Source organism: Rhinolophus sinicus, linkage group LG06, assembly GCF_036562045.2.
Source record: "Rhinolophus sinicus isolate RSC01 linkage group LG06, ASM3656204v1, whole genome shotgun sequence".
Classification (NCBI taxonomy): Eukaryota; Metazoa; Chordata; class Mammalia; order Chiroptera; family Rhinolophidae; genus Rhinolophus; species Rhinolophus sinicus.
The window spans coordinates 156,152,068-156,166,492 of NC_133756.1; the positions used below are offsets into that span (position 1 = coordinate 156,152,068).

At 40.4% G+C, this 14,425-nt stretch overlaps 1 protein-coding gene across 1 annotated transcript; it reads right to left on the reverse strand.

Moving 5' to 3' along the window:
• Positions 1-1,065: 1,065 nt before the first annotated feature.
• LOC109438812 (glycine N-acyltransferase) lies at positions 1,066-5,144 on the reverse strand (the record flags this gene model as incomplete). Its single annotated transcript, XM_074337093.1, is given in 6 exon segments — positions 1,066-1,148; positions 1,151-1,207; positions 1,210-1,388; positions 3,526-3,668; positions 3,670-3,698; positions 5,015-5,144. Coding segments are annotated over 6 exon segments (621 nt in total), but the record flags the coding sequence as incomplete, so codon positions are not given.
• Positions 5,145-14,425: the final 9,281 nt, after the last annotated feature.

The window sequence follows — 14,425 nt, forward strand, 5'->3', positions numbered from 1 at the left end:
TCTGATGCATAGCTTCCCAAGGGGAGTACTTCGAAAGTGAGTGTAGTGATAGTCAGCAATGAGGTACGCAGCACTTTTTCTAGGATGCGTTTGCGAACTTAATTGTCAGACCTCATGCATAAGTTTCAGGTGTACAACATTATAATTTCACATATGTATATACTACAGTATGTTCACCACCAAAGGTATAGTTTCTATCTGTCACCATACAATTGACGCTGTTTATTCACCCAGTTTGCCCTCCCACCCCTTTCCCTTCTGATAACCACCAATCTGTTGTCTGCATCTATGAGTTCTGTTTTATTTGTTCATTTGTTCTTTTATATTCCACATATGAGTAGAATCATACAGTATTTGTCTTTCTTTGTCTGGCTTATTTCATTTGCATCATACCCTCAAGCTATATAGTATGTGTGTCTGTGTATGCATGCGCGCGTAATATATTTCACGTGATTATAATACAAAGCTTAAGAAGTGACTTGGGAAAGGATGATCTTGCAAAGACCTGGTCAGAAGACAGGCCACTCTCCTGTCAAAAACAAACAAACGAACACCAGCAAAAATACCATACAAAAGCCAGAAGAGAAAATCATAGAACCCACAAAATATCACCACCTCCTGGCAAACTGGCAGGGGTCAATGAGCAAGAATTCCACGAAGAACAGTATAGAAAAGCAACTGATTATAAATTGTGACGACCATCCTGGAAATGTGGGCACTATACCGGCTGGGCAGCAGCAGTGCTGGGTTTGCTTCATACTGAAGAAACAAAGGGAAGTCTGTAAGGTATGTGACGGCAGAGATTGAGTCTGCCTTGTTCGTCATCCATCACCGCTTCCCCAGAGCTCAGAGACCACCCTGTTACCACTGACCACAATTTATTCTTTCTCTCCATCCACCCATCTGCTCCTCCAGGCACCTGCCCAGTTCACCCAACACTGTCTTGTGTTCAGGGCTGCTTCACCGAAACACACATTTCTACTGGTGCCAGTCACAGGGCATGGGGGCATTCTGTACATTGAAGTTCATTCTTTGGATAGTGTGGTTGGCCTTATCCACATGGGATTACATGGGGAAGCCAGCTTTGTCCAGAGTCTGGGTCTGGGCATAGGCGACCTGATAGGTGAGACCCTGTCCTCGGTACCAAACATGGTGCCTCCCATCCGCAGTGCTCCTGTCTGGCCCATCAGGCACCAGGACACGGGGTCCCCTCGGGCCCCAGCAGACAGAAGGTGGGGAAGGTCCAGATATAATGCTCAATGAATCTCTGGCTCCTCTCATTGCCACCAAAATGCCAGAATTTATTCACCAGGGCAGCGTGGGTGACATCCAGGGATGAGAGTTGAAACATCTCTTGGTTGGTATTGGGAACAAGGGGAAAGAACAGCCTACACTATCACATGCACTGTGAAGTATGATATTTGCTTCCCCTCCACATTGTCTTCAGGGGCAAATAGGGGGCAAATTCAAGGGCATGTGCTCTGCAGCCAGGCTGCTTGGGTTCATCATCTGACTACTTGTGGGATTTGGGGCTGATGACTTCACCTCTCGCTCCCTTTATTTCCTCATCGAATACAGAGGGATGATAATCACACCTCCCTCATAGACTCACTGTGAGGCTTAAATGAGCCCATGGATGTAGGTGCTTAGAGTCAGTACCTGGCAGATAGTAAGCACCCCACAGAAATTAGCTGCAATTGTTTCATTTGGCCTTGGACATAACCATCCAAGTTAGATATGGCAGGTGTTCTTATCCTCATTTTACAGAGAAGGAAAAGTTTCTGAGAAAATAAATGCCTGCCCCGAAGCATATGCTAGCAAGCTGTAAAGCCAGAGCCGAGAATCGTGGAAGCTTAGAATGTTGGTGTTAGGGGGCCCTTGGCCACTGTGGGAAAGCTGCAGTCCACAGAGGGGCAGTGACGTGGAGCACCGAAGCTGGAAGCTTCTGCCATGGCCTAAAGGGGCTTTGACGGGTGTCCTGGAAAGAGCCCACAATGTGGTACCAGAAGATGGAGACTCAAGCCCCAATTATACCTTACCCGTCCACGTGACCTGAATGAGCTCCTAGTATTTCATCCTCTGAGCCTGTTTTCTGTCAGGAAAAGGGGGATAACATTTCCTACCTTATCTATCTCTTGGGCTGGACAAGAGAATCAAATGAGATGGTATGTGAGGAGGTGCTTTGCAGGTGTAACGTGCGATTCAGTAAAGATTTTCCAGGCATGTTAGCAGAAGGCCGTGGGATGGACCATCTCCAGATCAAATCGCTGCCGTCAGTTTTTAATTCTCTTCAGTGTTAGACTAGACATCAGTGGGAGAAAATATATCACTTGTTGAAATTATCTTTATTGGAAATCTTTTGTTCTGCGAATTCACTAAGTACATTTATTAAGCACCTACTATATGCTAGGCACTGTTGTAGCTGTTGAGGACCTTTCAGTGAGCCAGACAGACAGTGTCTGCTCCAGGGGGGTTTGCATCCTCTTGGGAAGAGTGCAAACATCAAATAAGGATGTAAGTGAACTAAGTCAGCTAATTTCAAATAAGTGCAAGTGCTATGACGAACATAAAACTGGGTCATGAGTGGCAAATAACGGAAGTGATTTTTAGGTGGGTGGTGTCACCAGTACTCACTGGTAACGTGACAGTTGAGAAGTCCTGAATAACAAAAGAAGTCCTGTGTGTAAAGAATCGGTGGGGGTGGGGAAGATATTTTAGGAAAAGAGAAAAGCTGACTCAAAGGGCCTGAGTTTGCTGTGATTGACAGCAGGAGAAAGGCCCATGTAGCTGGGGGAGTCAACAAGACAGGAGATGAGGTCTGAAAGATAAATGGTGCTGGCTCGTATGTGGCCGTGAAGGAGTTCAGAATTATTTCAAGGTGGGATGGGAAGTACTGGAGTCTTTTAAGAAGGGAGGGACATGTTATAATTTACATTTTTCAAAGGAAGATTACTTTGGCTGCTCTGCAGAAAATGGATGATAAGAAATCCGAGCGAAACTCAAGAGATATGTCCACCTCGAACCTGAAAATGTGACCTTATTTTGCAAAGGGTCTTTGCAGATGTAAATAAATTAAGGATCTCAACATGAAATCATCCTGGATTACCCAGTGGGCTCTAAATCCAACGACAATCCTTATAACAGAGAGAAGATACGCTCACAGAAAAGAAGGTCATGTGAGGGCAAAAACAGAGACTAGAGTGATGAAGCCACAAGCCAAGGAATGCTTACTTAGAGCCACCAGAAGCTGGAAGAGGCAAGTAAGGATTCTCTCCTAGAAGCTTTGAAGGGAGGACGGGCTTGCCGACACCTTGACTTCAGACGTCTGGCCTCTGGAACTGTGAGAGAATAAATTTCTGTGGTTATAAGCCAGCCCAGTTGGTGGTGGTTTTTTGTTTTTCGTTTGTTTGTTTGTTTGCTTGTTTTGGTGATTTTTTTTGCAGCAGTCCTACAAAATGAACACATGGGCTCCTGTAGTACTGAGAGACACAAGGTGGAGCCGTGCGGCTTCTGTAGGACCTGCACGAAGTTGTGCTTCCACCACTGGGGGATAACTTCTTTGCATCCAGCACAGAAGGAAACAATTTCTTTGCTGTCTCAGAGACCATAGAGAGAATGCATTGTGTTTGCCTGACCTTGACCAATTTAACAGCTACAAGATTTTCTATTTCCAACCTCATCCAGGATGGGCTGTGAATCTGGATAAAGAAAATGAGGAATAATATGAGATATCAGTGTTCATTTCAATGTTGGGAAAAAGCTGCTCAGGAGCTGGAAAGTTTGTGGGTTTAGAGTTCTCAAAACTCGTGTTCAACCATGACATGGCCTTTATAGGAAACTGTCTAAATCACTCCAACATTTTTAAATTTAATACTGGGATAACGCAATGTAGTTACGACTATCAAAAGAGATGACGTATAAATGTGATTACGTAAATTTATTGAACAATTCTATGCACTCTGTGCAGTAGATCATTGCAATAATGATTCCAGTTCTTTCCTCACTATCTGGATTTTTCCTCATGAAATGACTCTGGGCTGGACCAGGACATTTGTTTTGGCCAAGGGCACAGTAGCAAATGTGATTTACTAAGAAGCTTGAAATGTGGCAGCGCCCGGTGTTTTCCCTTCTCTTTCTGCTCTTGAGAACCCTGTGATGTCTATACAATGCCCAATCCACTTACATTGGCACAGTCACTAGCCAGCAGAAACAAAGCTAGCACCAACAGCCAGACTAGCGACTGTGACTAACTGAGTCCTACCAGCTCACAGACAACCCCCAGCTGACTGCAGCCATGTGGCTGATTCTTCATCTAGGAGGGACAAACTGAAGAATCACCCAGCTGAGTCTGGTCCAAATTGCTCACCCACAAACTTGGGAGCTAATAAGTTATTGCTGTTTTAAGCCACCATTTTGGGATGGCTCGAAAACCTAACTGATAAAACCAGACAGAGTGAATGCTAAGCACTTATTCAATACCTCACTGAGTCTTTAAACGGCTTTATCTCTCGAGTGCCCTTGTAATCCTCATTTTTATCCATAAGAAACGGATCCACAGAGAGGTTGTTAGTTGCCCTAAATCACACAACTAGTAAATGGCCCAACCAGGTCACAACCTTAGATAGTTTAGCTCCAGAGAGATATTCTTAACCACTGAATGCCTCTGTTGTAGATATGACAGAATGATAAAACAGAGATGAGACAGAGGGGAAGCTGTGCTCCCATACACATGCTTGCCAATAGATCCTGGAGAATAAATCATGAGTCCTTAGCTGTTAAGAAATGAGATTACTCCTGCTTTCCTTTGTAAACCCCATACATTGCCATTTCCAAGTTCTAATTCACTGTGGAGGTGGTGGCAGCTGAGAGAAAGGATGGACAGCAGGCTGAGTGTCAGGGGCTTGGAGTAAAGATATTATATGTGGAACAGACAGCTGTTTTTCAACATGAAGAGTGACCCTACAGTAGAGACATGGGAGATCTCAGCAGCTGGCACACATCCCAGTGCTCTAACTTTGAGTCTGCAAATGTTGTTTCCAGTTGATGACTTCTGGTGAGCCAACGAATTCCTGACAGTTTTTCGGGTCCTTGGAATCGATTTGGTAAGTATTGGAATAGTCATCAAGGTCATCTGTCATCTCTTGTTTGGTTTAACAAAGTAGAATCAACCAAAATATTTGTATTCCATGATTGCCATACTGTTTTTCAGTGTTCCATTACACTATGATATTTTAAAATGCTAAAATATTATACTTTTTCTGGGTGTGTTGCGTTTATTTAGGAATTATTTATAATATGAGGTCAAGTCAAGGTCTTCCTCATTCAATAATATTGAAAACTGTCTTGAACAAAACTATTCTTTTTCTATACCTCTATAAAACTCAAATAGAGAAGTAAACTGATCAGTAAAATCTTTGGCCAAATAAATCTTGCTCTAGTGCAAAGATTTTTAGACCATGTGGGCTACAAACATGTTTTTTTAAAACTGATACAGGTAACAGAATTAGAATATCCATCAATAAATGACGAAACCAAAGAAAAGGATGATGAACCATATATGCTTTTTTATAAAAATTAAAGTTTATTGGGGTGACAATTGTTAGTAAAGTTACATAAATTTCAGGTGTAATACATTATCTATATCTCACATTGTGTGTTCACCACCCAGAGTCACTTCTCTTTCCATCACCATATATTAGACGCTGTTTAACCTCTTCTAGAGGCCCCCTGCCCTCTTACCCTCTGGTAACCTCTAAACTATTGTCTATGTCTGAGTTTTTGTCCCTTCATTTGTTTGTTTTATTCTTTTGTTCTTTTCGGTTTTATATACCACATATCAGTGAAATCATATGGTTCTCTACTTTTTCTGTCTGACTTATTTAGCTTAGCATTATACTCTCAAGATTCCATCCATGTTGTCACAAATGGTACTATTTCATTTTTTCCTACCACTGACTAGTATTCCATTGTGTATATATACCACAATTTCTTTATGCATTCATCTATCTAAGGACATTTTTGTTGTTTCCATGTCTTGGCTACCGTAAATAAAGCTGCAATGAACATCGGAGCACACATGTCTTTATGGATAAATGTTTTCAGATTTTTTTGGTAGATACCCAGGAGAGGGATTGCTGGGTCATATGGTAATTCTATTCTCAATTTTTTGGGGAACCTCCACACTTTTAATTTTTTGAGGAACCTCCACACTGCCTTCCATAATGGCTGCACCAGTCTGCATTCCCACCAACAGTGTATGAGGGTTCCTTTTTCTCCACAGCCTCTCCAACACTTGTTACTATTTGTCTTGTTGATGATAGCCATTCTAACTGGGGTGAGGTGATATCTCATTGTGGTTTTTATTTGCATTTCTCTGATGATTAGTGATGTTGAGCATTTTTTCATATGTCTATTTGCCATTTGTATGTCCTCTTTGGAGAAATGTCTCTTCATGTCCTCTGCCCATTGTTCACTTGGGTTGTTTGTTTTATTGTTGTTGAGTTGCATGAGTTCCTTGTATATTTTGGATATTAGCCTCTTTCTGGAGGCTCTGTTTGCAAAAGTCTTCTCCCATTCAGTTGGTGCCTCTTTATTTTGTCAATGGTTTCTTTTGCTGTACAGAAGCTTTTAAGTTTGATATAGTCCCATTCATTTATTTTAGCTTTCACTTCCCGTGCCTTTGAAGTCAAATTCATAAAATGCTCTTTGAACCCAAGGTCCATAAGTTTAGTACCTATATTTTCTTCTATGCAGTTTATTGTTTCAGGTCTTATGCTTAGGTCTTTGATCCATTTTGAATTAATTTTGGTACATGGTGACAGATAGCAGTCCAGTTTCATTCTTTTGCACGTGGCTTTCCAATTCTCCCAGCACCATTTATTGAAGAGGCTGTCTTTTCTCCATTGTATGTTTTTTGCTTATTTGTCAAAAATTGTCTGTCCATATTTATGTGGGTTTATTTCTGGGTTCTCAATTCTATTCCATTGGCCTGTGTGTCTATTTTTCTGTCAATACCATGCTGTTTTGATTATTGTTTCCCTGTAATAGTACAAGCTAAAGCCAGGAGTGTGATACCTCCAGCATTATTCTGTTTTCTTAAGATTACTTTGGCTATTCGGGGTCTTTTGTGGTCCCATACAAATCTAATGATCTTTTTTTCTATTTCATTTAAAAATGCCATTGGGATTTTGATGGGGATTGCATTAAATCTGTATATTGTTTTGGGTAATACAGCCATTTCAACCATGTTGATTCTTCCAATCCATGAGCACGGGATGTCTTTCCATTTCATTGTGTCTTCTCACATTTTTTTTTAATGTGTTATAGTTTTCAGCATATAGGTCTTTCACATCCTTGGTTAAGTTTATGCCTAGGTATTTTATTCTTTTTGTTGAAATTGCAAAAGGAATTTTTTTTATTTCTTTTTCTGAGATTTCATTGTTAGCATATAGGAATGAAATGGACTTTTGTACATTGATTTTGTAGCCGGCAACTTTACTGTATTCGTTTATTGTTTCTAATAGCTTTTTGGTGGAGTCTTTCGGGTTTTCTATATATAGCATCATGTCATCTGCAAAGAGTGACAACTTAACTTCTTCATTTCCAGTTTGGATGCCTTTTATTTATTTCTTTTGCCTGATTGCTCTGGCGAGGACTTCCAACACTATGGAAAAGCAGAGGTGATAGGGGACAGCTCTGTCCCGTTCCTGAATGTACAGCAAAGGGCTTCAGTTTTTCACTGTTAATTATGAGATTAGCTGAGGGCTTGTCATATATGGCCTTTATTATGTTAAGGTATTTTCCTTCTATACCTAATTTATTAAGTGTTTTAATCATAAATGGATGTTGTATCTTGTCAAACGCTTTTTCTGCATCTATTGATATAATCATATGATTTTTGTCCTTTATTTTGCTTATGTGATGTATCACATTGATGGATTTGCATACGTTGAACCATCCTTGTGCCCCTGGGATGAACCCCACTTGGTCGTGATGAATAAGCCTTTTAATGCATTGTTGCATTCGATTTGCTAGAATTTTGTTTAGGATTTTTGAATCTGTATTCATTAGAGATATTGGTCTGTAGTTTTCTTTTTTTGTATTGTCCTTACCAGGTTTTGGTATCAGGGTAATGTTGGCCTCATAAGATGAGTTAGGGAGTATTGCCTCTTTTCCAATTTTTTGGAAGAGTTTGAGTAGGACAGGTATTAGATCCTCTTTGAAGGTTTGGTAGAATTCACTAGTGAAGCCATCTGGTTCCGGACTCTTGCTTTTGAGAAGGTTTCAGATGACTGATTCAATTTCCTTACTGGTGATTGGTCTGTTTAGATTTTCCGATTCTTCATGATTCAGCCTAGAAAGACTGTATATTTCTAAGAACTTGTCCATTTCTTCTAGGTTATTGAATTTGGTGGCATATAGCCCTTCATAGTATTCTTGGATGATCCTTTGTATTTCTGTGGCATTCGTGATAACTTCACCTTCTTCATTTCTGATTTTGCTTATTAGTGTCTTTTCTCTTTCTATCTTAGTGAGTCTAGCCCAGGATCTGTCCATTTTATTAATCTTTTCAACAAACCAGCTCTTTGTCACATTAATTTTTTTCTATTGTCTTTTTGTTCTCTACTTCATTTAGTTCTGCTCTGATTTTTATTATTTCCTTTCTTCTACTGACCTTGGGTTTCATTTGTTCTTCTTTTTCTAGTTTTTTAAGGTGTAATGTGAGGTTATTTATCTGGGATTTTTCTTGTTTTTAGGGATAGGCCTGTAATGATATAAATGTCTCTCTTAAAACTGCTTTTGCTGCATCCCACAAATTTTGGTAGGATGCATTTTCATTCTCATTTGTTTCTATGTATCTTTTGATCCCTCGTCTTATTTCTTCTTTGACCTGGTCGTTCTTTAAAAGTATGATGTTTAATCTCCACATATTTGTGTTTTTTCCTGCTTTCTTTTGCAGTTGATATCCAATTTCAAAGCCTTATGATCAGAGAATATGCTTGGTGTGATTTCAATCTTCTTAAATTTGCTGAGGCTAGTTTTATGTCCCAACACATGGTCTATCCTTGAGAATGTTCCATGTACACTAGAAACAAACTTGTAGTCTGATGTTCTAGGATGAAGTGCTCTATAAATGTCTATTAAGTCCATTTCATCTAATGTGTCATTTAGGGCTGCTATTTCTTTATTTATGTTCTGTTTGGATGATCTAGCCATAGCTGTCAGTGATGTATTTAGGTCCCCTACTATAATTGTGTTTTGGTCAATTTCTCCCTTTAGTTCTGTAGTTGGTGGGTATATTTTGGTGCTCCCTGATTGGGGGCATAAATATTGATGATTGTTATGTCTTCTTGTTGTGTAGTCCCCTTTACCATTATGAAATGTCCATCTTTGTCTCTTGTTACCTTTTTTATCTAAACTGACATCTGTTTCATCTGGTATCAGTATGGCTACACTTGATTTTCTCTGGGTACCATTTGCTTGGAGTGTCAGCTTCCACCCTTTCACTTTGAGACTATGTTTATCCTTGTAGCTGAGATGTGTCTCTTGGAAGCAGCATATGATTGGGTTTAGTTTTCCGATCCAATTTGCTGCTCTGTGCCTTTTTATTGATGAGTTCAGTCTATTTACATTTAGAGTGATTATTGATATATATCATTGTATCTCTGGTTTTTTTGGTAAGACTGTGTCTCCATTGTTTCTTTGCCTTTTTGTTGTTGTCTATTATTTCTGTGTGGTGGTATTCTATGATTTTTCCCTCTGTTTTTCTTCTTTTATTACATTATATATTTCAGTTCTGGATTTTTTACGAGTGGTTACCATTAAGTTTATGTAAAAGAAAGTTTCCTATTTAGAGTATTCCATTTTCTTCAGCATGCTTACTTTCTCCATTCCCATATTCTTGTTCAGGCGTTTACTCTCCCCCCCCCTCCACCTTTTATGTTTTGGTTGTCACAAATTATCCCTATTTATGCTGGTCAAATAGTCCCCTTCAGTGTTTCTTGTGCCGGTCGTGTGTTAGACGTTGTGTGTAGTGTAGGTCGTGTATATTCCCTCAACTTCTGTATGTCAGGAAAGGTCTTTATTCCTCCTTCATATCTAAAGGATATCTTTGCTGAATATATTATTCTTGGCTCATAATTTCTCTCTTTCAATAGTTTGAATATTTGATTCCACTCCTTCCTGGCTTGTAGAATTTCTGCTGAAAAATCTGATCATAATCTAATGGCTTTCCTTTGTAGGTTACCTTCTTCTTTTCTCTGGCTGCCTTGAGGATTCTTTCTTTGTTGTTCATTTTTGACAGCTTCAATACAATGTGCCTTGGAGGAGGCCTGTTGGGGTTGACGTAAATAGGTGTTCTATTTGCTTCTTGGATTGGAGGATCTAGTTCTTTCCACAAGTTTGGGAAGTTCTCGTCGTTTGGGTGCTGGCTTGGTTAGTAGATAGCCATCAGCTGCGGGTAGTCGGCCATCAGCTGTAACCAGTTAGCCAATTAGCCACTGATATAACTGCTGTGGCTGGGCTGGTTTGTTGGTTGGTTGTTGGCAAGCAGAGAAGCAGACAGGGGATTGCAGATCATCTGGATCCTGCTTTTTGCATCTCGCAAGGCCACCAAAGAGCTGGGGTGCAGGAAAATCCCGTTTGAGGTACTGGTGGATGTTTGTTCCCTGTGTCTCCAACCCAGCGCCAGTGAGAATATGGTGGTATGACTCCCCTATCTATGGCTCCATTGGTGTTCCTTTTTGGCCTATCCATATCCTGCGTTCTTATGCAGGGAGCGGGACCAGAGACAGTCTGTGTCTGTGGACCGCAGTTCTCAGAATGCAAATATTCTGTTCTTTTGATCTGACACTGCTACTGTTCTGCTTCTAGCACCGGGCAGGTGGGGGCGGGGCGAGCTCTGGGAGGGTAGGGAGGGGGTGGCTAGTCTCAGTGCCTAAGGCTTCCGTTCTCTGCGGCAGTGAGGGCTTAAACCACCGTTTTCAGCCTTCTTCCCTCAGTCTTTGCTCCGCAGTCTCTGCCGTGAGCGTTGTGTTCAGCCATGGTATATGCTGCCCCCTCAGCCCTGTGGGTCATAAATGGAGCCCTAGCAGTCTGAGTTCTTCCCTCTCCCGCAACTGCGGTAGTTCCGGGATGCAGCGAGCTCAGAGCACCGAGCTAGGTCTGCATCCTGCGCCTACGTGTCTCCGTCTCCGCACTTCTCCCTTCCTCCTGCCCTGCTCGCGCGATTTGCCCACCTTTAGGTGAATACAGTAGTGGGCCTCTTCATCTTGCCTGTCTGCTGTGCAGGGAGTCCTTTGTGGAGTTATGGTTGTTCAATGTGTTGTCAATCCCAGGGGAGATTTCCAGAGGCTTACCTCATGCCGCCATTTTTATGACGTGATCCTGTTTCATCTTTTATTGATGGGTGTTCTAATTCTGTTACATGTATCTGTTTTAAGAAAGACATGTTCATAGCCCATATGTTCTGAAAGTCTTTGCACTGGAGCAAGATTTATTCTTTTGGCCAAAGATTTTGCTGGTCATTTTACTTCTCTACTTGAGTGTTATAGAGGTATAGAAATGTAATTTTAAATGGGTCATTTTTGTTTAAAGTTTTAGAGCAATAGCTAAGAATAGTTTTGCTTAGGACATTTTTCATTATTATTGAATCAGGAAGTCCTTGATTTGACCTCATATTATAAATAATTCCAAATAAAGGCAACACCCAGAAAAAATATAATGTTTTAGTATTTTAAAATATCATAGTGTAATGGAACACTGAAAAACAGTATGGCAATCATGGAATACAAATATTTTGGTTGATTCTACTTTGTTAAACCAAACAAGAGATGACAGATGACCTTGATGACTATTCCAATACTTACCAAATCGATTCCAAGGACCCGAAAAACTGTCAGGAATTCGTTGGCTCACCAGAAGTCATCAACTGGAAACAACATTTGCAGACTCAAAGTTAGAGCACTGGGATGTGTGCCAGCTGCTGAGATCTCCCATGTCTCTACTGTAGGGTCACTCTTCATGTTGAATAACAGCTGTCTGTTCCATATATAATATCTTTACTCCAAGCCCCTGACACTCAGCCTGCTGTCCATCCTTTCTCTCAGCTGCCACCACCTCCACAGTGAATTAGAACTTGGAAATGGCAATGTATGGGGTTTACAAAGGAAAGCAGGAGTAATCTCATTTCTTAACAGCTAAGGACTCATGATTTATTCTCCAGGATCTATTGGCAAGCATGTGTATGGGAGCACAGCTTCCCCTCTGTCTCATCTCTGTTTTATCATTCTGTCATATCTACAACAGAGGCATTCAGTGGTTAATATCTCTCTGGAGCTAAACTTGTGACCTGGTTGGGCCTCTAACTAGTTGTGTGATTTAGGGCAACTAACAACCTCTCTGTGGATCAGTTTCTTATGGATACAAATGAGGATTACAAGGGCACTCGAGAGACAAAACCATTTAAAGACTCAGTGAGATCTTGAATAAGTGCTTAGCACTCACTCTGTCTGGTTTGATCATTAGGTTTTCAAACCATCCCAGAACAGTGCCTTAAAATAGCAATAATTTATTAGCTCACAATTTTGTGGATTTGAACTGGATTCAGCTGGGTGATTCTTCAGCTCATCCCTCCTAGCTGAAAAATCACCCATGTGACTCCCGTCAGCTGGCGGTTTTATGTGAGCTGGTAGGACTCAGTCAGTCATAGTCTCACAGTCGCAAGTCTGGCTGTTGGTGTTAGCTTTGTTTCTGCTGACTAGTGACTGTGGTAAAAACATGAACGAGCACAGATTGTAGTGATAAGTATGTTAGCTGTTTATCTTTATCTGAAAATGGCTTTATTTTACCTCAACTTTTGAAGGATATTTTCAATGCACATGGAATTACATGATATTTTCCCCTGAAGCACTTTTTATGACATTGTTCCAAAGCATTCTGACTTGTAGTGATGACGAGTCAACCGCAGTTCTTATCATTGTTCCCTATACAACATGTGTCTTTTTGTCTCTGATTGATTTGTAATATTTATTTATGTAATTGTGGTTGAAAAAATAATATGATATCTTAACAAATATTTAAGTGTAAAGCGAAGTATTATGTATAAGCTGTGTGTTGTACATTAGATCTCTGGAAATTTTTCATCTTGCATAACAGACAATTTTACCCATTGAACAGCAGCTCATCTTTCCCTCTCCCCAGCTCCTGGTAAGCACCACTCCACTTTCTGTTTCTATGAGTATCATTACTTTAGATACCTCATAAAGCGGAATCATGCACTGTGTGTCCTTCTGTGACTAGCTTATTTCATTCAGCATAATGTCCTCAAGTGTCATCCATGTTTTCACATATTGCAGAGTTTCCTTCTTTTTCCAAAGGATGAATAATATTCCATTCTATGTATATACCACATTTTCTTTATCTGTTCATCTGTTGACAACATTTAGGTCGCTTCCACGTCTTGACTATTGTGACTTAAGGCTGCAATGAACAAGGGAGGGCAGATCGCTATTCAAGATCCTGATATCAATCCTTTTGGAAATATACCTGGAAGTGGGATTGCTGGATCATGTGGTAGTTCTATTTTTTAAATTTTGGGGGATCTATCATACTGGATTCCATAGTGGCTGCACCATTTCACATTCTTACCCACAGTGCACAAGGGTTCCAATTTCTCTATATCCTTGCCAACAGTTTTTAGTTTTTGTCACTCACACAAAAAATAAGCACAAGAAGAACTTAATTTTCCTCAAAACCCTACAAATTAAGTACTATTATTAATCTTCTTTCTAGATACAGAAACAAAACATGAAAGATGAAACAATATGTCCAAGGTCACACAGTAGGTATGATGAGGTAAATCATCATCATACAGTACATTAAACAGTAAATGTTTAAATTTTAAAACTGTATTACAGTAAAAGACACATTGCCATTAATCCCCCTCAAAAACTACCCCTCGTTTCAAACACACTTATCCCATTGTTCTTGCCACTTTCTGAATCAGTTCTGGAAGTCCTCCTTTGTGAGTGTCTTTAGTTGGGCTATTGTGGCTGCCTCTATGTCCTGAATTGATTCAAAACCTTTATTTTTCATGGTCAATTTGACTTTGGGGAAGAGCCAGAAGATGTGTGGTGAATAAGGAAGATGAGGACACACTATAATGTTTTTATTTGAAAGAAATTGCCATCCTAGATGCCATGTGTGACATGAAGGCTTTCTGTTGAGATCACAAAACACAGTGAATGCTGCTGCCGAGTGCCATCCAATGGAAAGGCAGGGATCTTCAATACGGAGAAGCAGTACCTTGAACCTTAGTAACAGTGTGTGACAAATTCCAACTTGTTCGGTGCTGTCAGTCGGGTGTGAGCTATGGTTGAGAGAAGGTGTGTTTTGAAGTGTGCTGTAAATCATCCTACAGCATGAC